General features: G+C 68.5%; 2 protein-coding genes across 6 annotated transcripts; one reads left to right on the top strand and one right to left on the bottom strand.

The window, feature by feature from the left end:
- Nucleotides 1-14: 14 nt before the first annotated feature.
- Nucleotides 15-4,396, bottom strand: ZNF513 (zinc finger protein 513). 4 transcript variants are annotated; one of them, XM_030269841.4, is made up of 3 exons: nucleotides 3,855-4,396; nucleotides 1,333-1,926; nucleotides 15-1,140 (listed from the first exon to the last, which is right to left on the bottom strand). In XM_030269841.4, the coding sequence occupies exons 1-3, from the start codon at nucleotides 4,300-4,302 to the stop codon at nucleotides 389-391; spliced, it is 1,794 nt and encodes a 597-aa protein (XP_030125701.4). In that variant the 5' UTR covers nucleotides 4,303-4,396; the 3' UTR covers nucleotides 15-388. The 4 variants fall into 4 exon arrangements, with proteins under 4 accessions (XP_030125701.4, XP_072782284.1, XP_030125702.4 ...); XM_072926183.1 differs by having other exon boundaries at nucleotides 1,333-1,923; XM_030269842.4 differs by having other exon boundaries at nucleotides 4,029-4,394.
- Nucleotides 4,383-9,284, top strand: LOC100222286 (E3 ubiquitin-protein ligase RNF19B). Of its 2 annotated transcripts, XM_030269847.4 has the most exons (10): nucleotides 4,383-4,574; nucleotides 4,836-5,091; nucleotides 5,758-6,241; nucleotides 6,631-6,812; nucleotides 7,079-7,229; nucleotides 7,570-7,732; nucleotides 8,163-8,277; nucleotides 8,384-8,518; nucleotides 8,609-8,801; nucleotides 8,917-9,284. In XM_030269847.4, the coding sequence occupies exons 2-10, from the start codon at nucleotides 4,851-4,853 to the stop codon at nucleotides 9,074-9,076; spliced, it is 1,824 nt and encodes a 607-aa protein (XP_030125707.4). In that variant the 5' UTR covers nucleotides 4,383-4,574; nucleotides 4,836-4,850; the 3' UTR covers nucleotides 9,077-9,284. The 2 variants fall into 2 exon arrangements, with proteins under 2 accessions (XP_030125707.4, XP_030125708.4); XM_030269848.4 differs by lacking the exon at nucleotides 4,383-4,574 and having other exon boundaries at nucleotides 4,952-5,091; nucleotides 5,640-6,241.
- Nucleotides 9,285-9,414: the final 130 nt, after the last annotated feature.

Genomic DNA, 9,414 nt, shown 5'->3' with positions numbered 1-9,414 from the left:
GCGTGAAAAGCAGATAACAAAACTGACTGTTTAATGCTTTTATACACAATATAAATTACACCGACCAGCACGGCAACAGCCATGGAACCAGTCCTGTTCCCCCCTCCCCCCTTTTCCCCAGGCCCCGGCAGAGGAAGGCTCTGGCAGGCAGAAACAGGCAGGCGGGGCGGCTGGGGACGTGGCAGTGCTGCCACACGGGCAGGGGTCAGAGCCGCCGGTCGTGACTTCACCCTGCCCAGGCAGGACAGGGCTGCTGGAGGCCCCAGTGTGCCTCTGGGCCTGCTGTAAGGCAGCCCTAAGCCCCCGTGGAGTTGCCTGCCTGTCCTCCCTCCCGTGGGGAGGGCAGGCACCGCGGCACCCCAGGCCCACTGCCGAGCTAAGTGCTGTCTCAGGGCAGGGCCGTGCCCACGGCTGGGGGGGCCAGCAGGGCTTTGGCATTGCGTGGGTTCACCCAGCTCTCGGCTGTGTGGCCGTGGATCTTCTGGTGGCGCTTGTAGTTGTCCCAGTGACCAGTGGTGTAGGAGCAGTCCCGGCACTGGAAGGGCTTCTCGCCCGTATGCCGCAGCATGTGCCGCTTCAGGTTCATGCTCTGGTTGCAACTGTAGCTGCAGAGGCTGCACTGGAAGGGCTTGTCGCCTGAGTGGATGCGCCCGTGACGCTTGAGGTTGGCCAGGTTGCCGCAGGCATAGTCGCAGAGCTGGCACTTGTAGGGCTTCTCGCCTGTGTGCACGCGCTGGTGCCGCTTCAGGTTGTCCAGGTGGGCGGAGGCGTACGGGCAGAGCGGGCAGGCGAAGGGCTTCTCCCCGCTGTGCGTCTTCATGTGCCGCGCCAAGTGGTTGGGGTAGTGGGTGACGAAGGGGCACAGGCTGCAGGCAAAGCCCTTGTCCCCAGTGCCCTTCTGGGGGCTGGCACCCGGCTCGGTGCCCAGCACCGCCAGGCTGCAGCGCCCACAGACCTGCTCGGCCAGGCCCTCGTCCTGTGCGAACCCGTCGTCCAGCACCAGCCCGCACATGCGGCACGTGAAGGGGAAGAGCAGCTCGGGCAGCGCAGCCGCCTCCTCACCCCGCAGCCGTGCGCAGCCGGGCAGGAAGGGGCCGCTGCCACTGCCCACGTGCAGGCTCAGCTCTGGCAGCAATGGCTCTGCGGGACAAAGAGATGGGGTTGTGAGCTGAGTGGCACAGCACCAGCAAGGACTGGCTCTGTGACGACCCCCAGTGCCCCGGCGAGCCTGGCAGTAACACGGCTTTGGGTCAGTGGCAGGATCTGTGCCCTGTGCCAGCCCCACAGCCCCGGTGTAGCTCTCCCCAGAACCCCACACCCTCCCACCTTTACCTGGGTCCTTTTCCCGTCGGTGTGGCCCCTCGCCCTCAGGCAGGCGGTGGCTGAGCATGTGCCGCTTCAGGTTGCGGCTCTGGTTGCAGCGATAGTCGCAGGCAGCACACTGGAAGGGCTTGTCCTGGCTGTGGACCCGCTCGTGGCGTTTCAGGTTGCCCAGGCTGCTGCAGGCGAAGCTGCAGCACGTGCAGCGGTACGGCTTCTCCCCAGTGTGCGTGCGCAGGTGCCGGGTCAGGTTTACCAGCTGGGCAGAGGCGTAGGCACACTGCGGGCAGGCGAAAGGCTTCTCCCCATTGTGTGTCTTCATGTGGCGCTTGAGGTGGCTGGAGTAGTGGGAGGCGAAGGGGCAGAGCTGGCAGGAGTAGACGATGCGCTGGCTGCGGCCGCCCTCGGCGCCGGCGCACTGCAGGCAGCTCTGGCCCAGGCTGGCAGCCAGCTGCAGCCCGCACTGGCGGCAGGGCAGGGCGGCGGGGCCAGGCTCACCCCCCTCCTCGGGGTCGCTCTCCACGCTCAGCTGCTGGTAGCCAGAGGAGCAGTCGTCGTCGCTCAGGGCATATGCTGGAATAGCGATCTTCCCCACCAGTGTGTCTGCTGAGAACACCGTGGGGATGGGGCGGTGTCAGCCTGGCTGACCTGGGCACAGCCCCTCTGCCTACAACCCCAGTCCCACCCCATGGCACCCAGCAGGCAGTGAGCAGCCCCACTGCCATGGCCTGCCCTACCACCCTGCTGAGGGCTGTTCTGGGTGTCCTGGGAAACCCTGACGCTTCTGCGTGGCTGGCCAAGACCCTGGCACCAGGAAGGGTGAGGGGATGGGTGGATCCATCACCCACCGGCACTGCTGGGCCTGGTGGGTAGGAGGTGGTGGGCACAGCCTGGCCCACGCTGGAGAAAGGGGTGCCCCTAAAGCTGCTCTGTGCCCCTCTCACTGTGCCACTGCCCCAGCCCCGGGGTGGGCGGCTGGCACCAGGGGGCTCCAACACCAGCCCTTTCTACCCTGCAGGAAACATTCCCCTGCCCCACACAGTGCCACTGTCTGGTGGCATCAGGGAGAAGGCTGTGCCAGGCTCTCAAATGGAGCTCCTCAGCTGGGCACAGACTCATCCTTCTGCAGCCCCTGTGCTCCACATGTGCACCCAGGCTGGTGTTCGGGGCTGGAGGGACAGCTCAGCATGACCAGCTGAGCCATGCCCTGCTGGCCCCATTCTGTGCCTGACCTGCAGCCCTGGGGCCTGTCAAACTCAGCAGCTGCCCACAATCCCGGGAACCACCCTGGACTGTCCCCTTGCTGCTGCCAGCCAGCTGTGCCCAGCTGCCGGAGCCCCAGGCAGGTGCAGGGATGAGGCTGAGCTATGCTGTGGGATGGGGAGGCCCCTCCAGCCTCCCAGCCCCTCCGCAAGCACTGCCAGAAACACAGACATCAGAAAAGGCCTGGCTCTTACAGGGGAACTCTTGACCCTGCCTCAAGCCCTCTGTCAAGGGATCCCGTTTATTCTCAGCTCAGCCCCAGCCACAGCATGGGACCCAGCTGTCCCTTCGAGGGAACCCCTGTCCCCTCAGCGCAGCAGTGGCACAGCATGCCCAGAGCACCGCCCCCGAAATGGTCACGTCAAGTGCCCTCACGGGACAGCTTGTCTGTCCCGACTGTCAGTGGGCTGAGGTCCTCGTTCTGCTCCTCAGCTGGGGCGGAATGGGAGGACAGCTATTCCCGGCAGAATGTCCCCAAAGCCCTGTCAGGCTCCTAGGGCTACCAAGCAGCTGTTCCAGGGCAGGGAGGCACAGTCCTCAGAGCAGCCCCATCTGCCCGGCAGCTGGGACTGAGCCTCAGTGGCAGAGCAGGAGCAGGGCACAGCCCAGCAGCCGCTGAGCGCATGGACCAGGGCACAGCCCCGGGGACAGCGCGGGGACAGGGACACGGGGCTGGACAGTCCGTGCTGTCATCTCTGCCGTTCTGTTCCCGCGCTGCTCGGTGCCCGAGGCGGGAGCGACTCCCGCCGGTCCCCGTGAGCAGCTCCGTGGAGCTGAGCAGCGCTCGCTGCCTCAGCCGGGGCTGGCCCAGGAGCACCGGCGGGACGGGCGCTGCCCAGCACCGGGCCGGGGTGCCGGGGCTGAGAGCGCTCCGTCCCGCCCGCGGTGCCGACGGGAGCGGTGGAATGGGAGCCGGGGCTGGCGGAGCCGGGGCTGAGCGCTGCGGTGGCTCCGGTATGAGCCCGGCGGCGGCTGCGTGGCGCGGCCCCAAACCTACCGCGGGGACACGTCGTGCCCGGGACTCTGGCGGGGAGGAGCACTCGGGGATCGGTGCCGGGGCTCAGTGCCGGGCCGGCAGAACCCACCCGCGGGCCGGGGGCCGGGCCTCCCCCGTGAGAGGAAGCTCGACCGGAGCCCGCGCCGGGCGGGCCCGTGGCAGGGCGGGCCCCGCCGGATGCGCCGAGCGCGGGGCCGGTAGGGCCCGGCCGGGCCGCGTCGCCGCCGGCGGGGCCGCCGGAGAGGGGCGGCGTCCCCGCGGGGGCCGCACGCACCTGGCGGTCCCTTCTCGGAGGCCGGGCCACGGCCCAGCAGCAGGTCCCCGGGCAGCACCACCGCCGCTCTCGCCGTCTCCTCGGTGCCATCCTCGGCGTCCGCTGCAGCGCTCCGAGCGCCGCGGGTCCCCGCCGGGCCGCCGCCGCCGCCCCCCGGGCCCGCCGCGCACTCACCCTTCACCGGCTGCGGGTGGCTCTGCTTCCGCCGGGGCATCGTGGCGGGCCCCGGCGCCGGCCCGGCCCCGCCGCCCGCCCGCCCGCGGCCCGCCAGCCGCCCCCGCCAGCCCGGGGCGGCCGCCGCCGCCCCGCCTCGCCCGGACACTTCCGCTTCCGCTTCCCCGGCCGCGCGGGGGCTGTGCCGGAAGAGGCCGCGCGACCCGGAAGCGGCGCGGGCGCGTGCGCGGGGCAGCGCCGCCGCCCGGCCCCGTCGGCGCCGCGGCCGCGGCATGAGGGGAGCGGGCCCGGCCCGGCGGGCGAGGGGCCGGGCCGAGTCGGGCCGGGGAGAGGCGGGCCGGGCCCGGCGGCTCGGGCGGGGGGCGGGGCGGGGCGGCACAGCCGCAGCTCCGCCCCTTCCGGCCCGCGTGAGGCGGCGGCCCCGGCGGGACCGGGCCGCTACCGGACGCTGACGGTCTCTGTGCCTCTTCAGCGGCGGCTGCGGCTCCTCCCCCGGGGCCCTCCGGGTCCGGCCCCGCCGAGCGCCGGCGCGGAGGGCAGACCCCGGTGAGTTCCTTGCCGGTGTCCCCGCGCGGTCACACCGGGGACACGCGGGGCTCGGCGTCTCGCCCTCCAGGCCCCAGGGCCGCTGGCTGTCCGGTCACGCCGCGCTCTGGCCGATCACAAAGGTGCTCGCTGCGGGGAGCAGCTCAGCCGTGTCCCCGCGCTGTGCCCGATCCCCACCCGCATCCCTCGGTCCGCGCTCCCGGTGGCTCCGCTCCGTTACCGCGCTCGGCCTCTTCACGAATCGCTGCTGTCCCTCTGCAGGTCCCAGGGCGCTGGATGTGCCGGGCTGTGGCCGTCCCGGGGAAGCCGTGGCCGTGCCGTGCCGCCAGCGATGATTCCCCGCTGACAGGTACAGCCCCGGCCGCCTGCCGCTCTCCGGTCACCACGGAAACCCCGCCGCTGCCCGTTTGCCCCGAGCTCTGCAGCTGCCCTCCCCCGGGAAGCGCCGTGTCCCCCGGGAAGCGCCGTGTCCCCTGGGGGGATGTGGAGCCACCCGGTGCCTGGCCCAGCAGAGCAGGTATGCTCGGACTCCTCAGCCTCACCTGAGTGTCGCCGGTTCTGGCCTCTTCTCGTGCCGGTGCTTCTGCCTCTGACGAGGGAGTGTTCTGGAGGCTGCGCGGTGTGGCAGTGCTGCTGAGCTGGGGAGGGCAGGGGGCAGCTTTGGGGCGTAGAGAGGGAAGGACCATGGGGAGGGAGTGTGGGGTGGCCATGGATTCGTGAGCTCCAAGCGAGGAAAGTGGACAGATTTACCCGGCTGCAGGAATCACCTAGCTCCTGATCACTGAATGGACTGGGTCTTGGGTCCCTTGGCAAGTGAACTCCAGTGAAAAGTGCTTTAGCCATGTCTCACCCTGGGAGGAGAGCCCTGGGGAGGGGTGGGTGTGTCACACTGCCCTGTGCCTGAGCTGGCTGCCACGGTGTTGCTGCTGTCTTCCCCGCACTGGGATTTGGGAGTTCTGCGGTCCTGGCCCTGTCATGCGCAGCTGGAGGAGGCAGGATGGGGCAGGACAGCTTGGGGCCTGTTGCCAGGGCACAGGCTCGCTCTCAGGGGCAGTTCCTCTGCAGGCTGAGCGCCGCTGACTGCAGCTGGGGATGGTTCCGCTGGTACCTGTGCTGAGGCTCAGGTAGGAGCTGGGCCATGGGGGCTGCACCAGGGTCAGCCCCTCCCTGCTGCCCTCTGTAGCTCAGCAGCAGCCCTGGCTGCCTTGGCGGGCCACCATGGACCAGCCCACTCGTGTGCCTGGGCCCTGCCGGCTTCTGGGCTGCTTCAGGCGGAAGCCACAGGCTGTCAGTGGGGAGGCACCATCAGAACCGGAGCCGGAGGCAGAGGAGCCCCAGGAGACGCGTGTGGTGATGCCCCTGGGCGAGGGCCAGGCGCTGGAGGAGTGTCCCCTGTGCCTGCTGCCGCAGCCCCCCGAGGCCTTTCCCAGCCTGGCCTCCTGCTCGCACCGCGCGTGCCAGGCCTGCCTGCAGCAGTACCTGCGCCTGGCTGTCAGCGAGAGCCGCGTGCCCGTGTCCTGCCCGCACTGCCCCGCCGCGCTCCAGCCCTCCGACGTGCACCGGCTCCTCCCCGAGCCTGCCCTGCGCGACAAGTACGAGGAGTTCCTGCTGCGACGGCTGCTGGTGGCTGATCCTGGCACCCGCTGGTGCCCTGCACCCGACTGCAGGTACCGCCGGGAATGCGGGGCTGGGCGTGGGCCCCCTCCCGCAGCAGCCGTGTGTGCCTGTGTCCTGTGAGCCCTTCCCAGGCTGGGTTCCTCAGCACTTTGTCTTGCCTTGGGCTGGGAGTGCCCAGGGAAGTGTCCAGTCCTGTGTGGCTGCAGAGCCCGTGCAGCTCTGTCTGCCAGGGCTGGTGTCCTTGGCTGTGCTAGATACTCTGTGGGCCCTGGGGCTGTGGGTGCTGGACGGGGTGGGCTGGTGAGGGTGGATCCCAGCTCTCCTGAGCCGGGGCTGTGGCTCCAACTCAGTGCAGGATCGGGACTGCCACGACCTGGCCTGGCTGTGTGGAGAGGGGGCACCCTGCTGTAGCCCAGCCCCAGCTGCCTTCTCCCCACAGCTACGCTGTCTTTGCCCATGGCTGTGCCGAATGTCCCCGCCTCACCTGTGGGCGTGAGGGCTGTGGCACCGAGTTCTGCTACCACTGCCGGCAGCCCTGGCACCCTGATGGCCCCTGTGCACCGACCCCCAGCCTGGCCACCCCCACAGCACAGCTGGCCCAGCCGGAGGAGTTGGCCCACGGTGAGGCCCTGGCCCAGGGTGGGAGCAGAAGTGCTGGGGTTTGGCACAGTCCTGTCCCTCTCTGCCTCCTGCCTGTGGGGCTGCTGGAGCCAGGATCCAGAGCTCCTCTGCTGCAGTCTCACAGCCCCTGTGCCAGTTGGGCCGGGGTGTATAGAGGGACCTTGGCTCTCCCTATGATACCTGTGGGATGAGAAGAGCCTGGGACAGGCTGGGATGGATGCATACTGTTCTGTCCTGCTCCCCCATCCTGTCTTATCTCCCCCCAGCTGAGGCTGAGGACATCAAGGTCTGTCCTCGCTGCAGCGCCTTCATCATGAAGATCAACGATGGGAGCTGCAACCGCATGAACTGCACGGTCTGTGGCTGCCTCTTCTGTTGGCTCTGCCTGCAGGAGATCTCTGACGTGCACTTTCTGAGGTCAGTGCAGGGCCATAGGGCTAAGGGGCCCGGACAGGAGCTGGGGGGGGTCTGTAGGACTGCACTGGGCTGAGGCTGGGAGCCCTGACAGGATGGGATGGGGGCATCCAGGTCCTGCCCCAGGTTCAGGGTTAGCCAGGGGGAGCAGAGTGGTCTGTGCTGCTGGGTCTGGCAGGGCTGGGGCTGGCTGCTGGCACCCCGTAGGAGGCAGCTGGAACTCAGGGTTGGGGGAACCTGGCTGCCTGCTCTCTGGTGGGTTCAGGGATGTCCCCTGACATGGGGCCAGGTCTCTGCCTGCCACTTGCAGAAGCCTTGGCTCAGCTCCGCTCTGTCCCCACAGCCCCTCTGGCTGCACCTTCTGGGGGAAGAGGCCGTGGTCACGGACCCGGAGGATCCTGTGGCAGCTGGGCATGGTGCTGGGAGCGCCCATGGTCATCTCCCTTGCTGCGGGTGTTGCTGTCCCTGTCATTACCATTGGGATCCCCATCTACATGGGTAGGAAGGTACTGGCAGGTGGTTTTGGAGTCCCTGTGGTCCTGCTGAGTCTGATAGCCCATGGCTCTTGGGCTGGACAGACCTGCAGTGCTCCCTGCTGCCCACAGCACATCTCTGTGCCACCCCTGACTACCCTCAGCACGTCCCTGTACCACCCACAGTGCTGCCTTGCCAGAACCTTCTGCTGCCCCCCGCAGCCCCTGCCAGTGCGGGTGTGCTCAGCCTGGGGAGCGGGATCAGGGTGGGTGAAAGGAGGGAGGGTTCTTGGGGGGCTTTCCAGGAACACCTGTGCTGTGGTGGCAGTGCTGTTGTGGCTGCCTGTCCCTGAGGAGAGGGAGGGGTGTCTGGATAGCTGTGGCTGGAGCTCTGCCAGGCTGAGTCCCTGGGGCTGTGCCGAGGTCTTTGTAGAGACCTTCACCTTTCTGTCTTGTCCCTGAGGTGCTGGGCCAGAGCCGGCGAAGCAGCCTCTCCGGGTGCCAGCAGTGCCTCTCTGTCACCAGCAGCGTCCTCCTGTCTCTCTTTGTGTCCCCTATCATAACAGCTCTCACTGTGGGTGAGTGCCCAGGGCACTGCCCGTGCTGGGGGTGGGACTGTGGCTGATGTCTGGGACCAGAGGCAGCAGGGCTGGGGCTGGGCAGTGACCACTTGTCTGCCCGCAGGCGTCGGCGTGCCCCTGGTGCTCACCTACGTGTACGGGACCGTGGTGCTGTCGCTGTGCCGGAGCCGCTGGGGCTGCAGGGCCGGCCGCACGCCTGGGGACCTCGGCACGGTGGAGCTGGACAACCTGGCCAAGTGTGGGTCCCCCACAGCTGGCAGGCCTGGCCCGTGCCCTCCCTGCTCCAGCAAGGGGCAGTCCGTGGGAACGGCGTGTTCTCTCTCCCCAGTGAACGAGCTGTGGTCGGTGCTGCCCAGTCCCAGAGCGGGTGAGGACGGAGCTCTGGACCCCACCGCCTCCCTCCCCAGCAGCAGCCGCAGTCCACGCCCGGGGCCGGCGTGGCCAGAACAGGACAACCAGTCAGCCAGCACAGTGGCCCTTGCGGGGAGCATGCTGAGCGAGGGCCAGGACGCCTCTGACAGGTAGGCAGGGTGGCGGTGCTGAGGGGGCTGGGGAAGTGGCACATCCCTTCCAAACAGCGTCCCCTGCTCCTGCTCCCCTTTGGGCTGCTGCCCTCAGGCCAGTGTCTGTTCACAGGGAAGGTGTCACCATCGAGGTGGAGGTGTCCGTGGAAGCGGTGCCACGTTCTGCTCGGCAGCAGAGCCTCAGCAGTGCCCTGTCTGGGCAGAGCCTGTCTGGGGACTCCCTGGGAGCCACCAGTGACAGGGGCAGTTCTGTGGGTGTCCCTGTGGAGTGATGGAGGCCTGAGGGGGAGAGTCATGATCCACACACAGGCCCTATGCCCTCCTGTGGCAGAGCCAGTCCCCCTCTGCCAGCACACCCAGCCCTGGGAGCTGGGTCCTGGGTGGGTGCCAACTGCCCCCAGCACTGCTGCACCCTGCACTAGCCCTGTCTGCCCCTTTCCCAGAGGCACCACTAGGAAATAAAGCTGCTTACTGAGGGTCCCTCTGTCTCCTGTAGCAAAACTCCCCTGAGAGCACAGCCCCCTGACAGCCCAGTGGTGTGCACGACAGGCATCACGTCTGTGCAGGTGTGAGGAAGAGGCCACCCAGGCCATGCAGGGGTTATTGTGGC

This window comes from Taeniopygia guttata, chromosome 3 (genome assembly GCF_048771995.1).
Source record: "Taeniopygia guttata chromosome 3, bTaeGut7.mat, whole genome shotgun sequence".
Lineage (NCBI taxonomy): Eukaryota > Metazoa > Chordata > Aves > Passeriformes > Estrildidae > Taeniopygia > Taeniopygia guttata.
This window is presented reverse-complemented; position numbering and strand designations above follow the sequence as displayed.

Coding starts and splice junctions, on each gene's coding strand:
- ZNF513 (XM_030269841.4), bottom strand. CDS start 4,302: ATGCCGCGGCCGCGGCGCCGACGGGGCCGGGCGGCGGCGCTGCCCCGC. Junction 1,927..3,854: donor CTCCGAGAAGGGACCGCCAG/GTGCGTGCGGCC, acceptor CGGTGTTCTCAG/CAGACACACTGGTGGGGAAG. Junction 1,141..1,332: donor CCGACGGGAAAAGGACCCAG/GTAAAGGTGGGA, acceptor TTTGTCCCGCAG/AGCCATTGCTGCCAGAGCTG.
- LOC100222286 (XM_030269847.4), top strand. CDS start 4,851: ATGTGCCGGGCTGTGGCCGTCCCGGGGAAGCCGTGGCCGTGCCGTGCC. Junction 7,230..7,569: donor TCTGACGTGCACTTTCTGAG/GTCAGTGCAGGG, acceptor CTGTCCCCACAG/CCCCTCTGGCTGCACCTTCT. Junction 8,519..8,608: donor GCTGGACAACCTGGCCAAGT/GTGGGTCCCCCA, acceptor CTCTCTCCCCAG/TGAACGAGCTGTGGTCGGTG.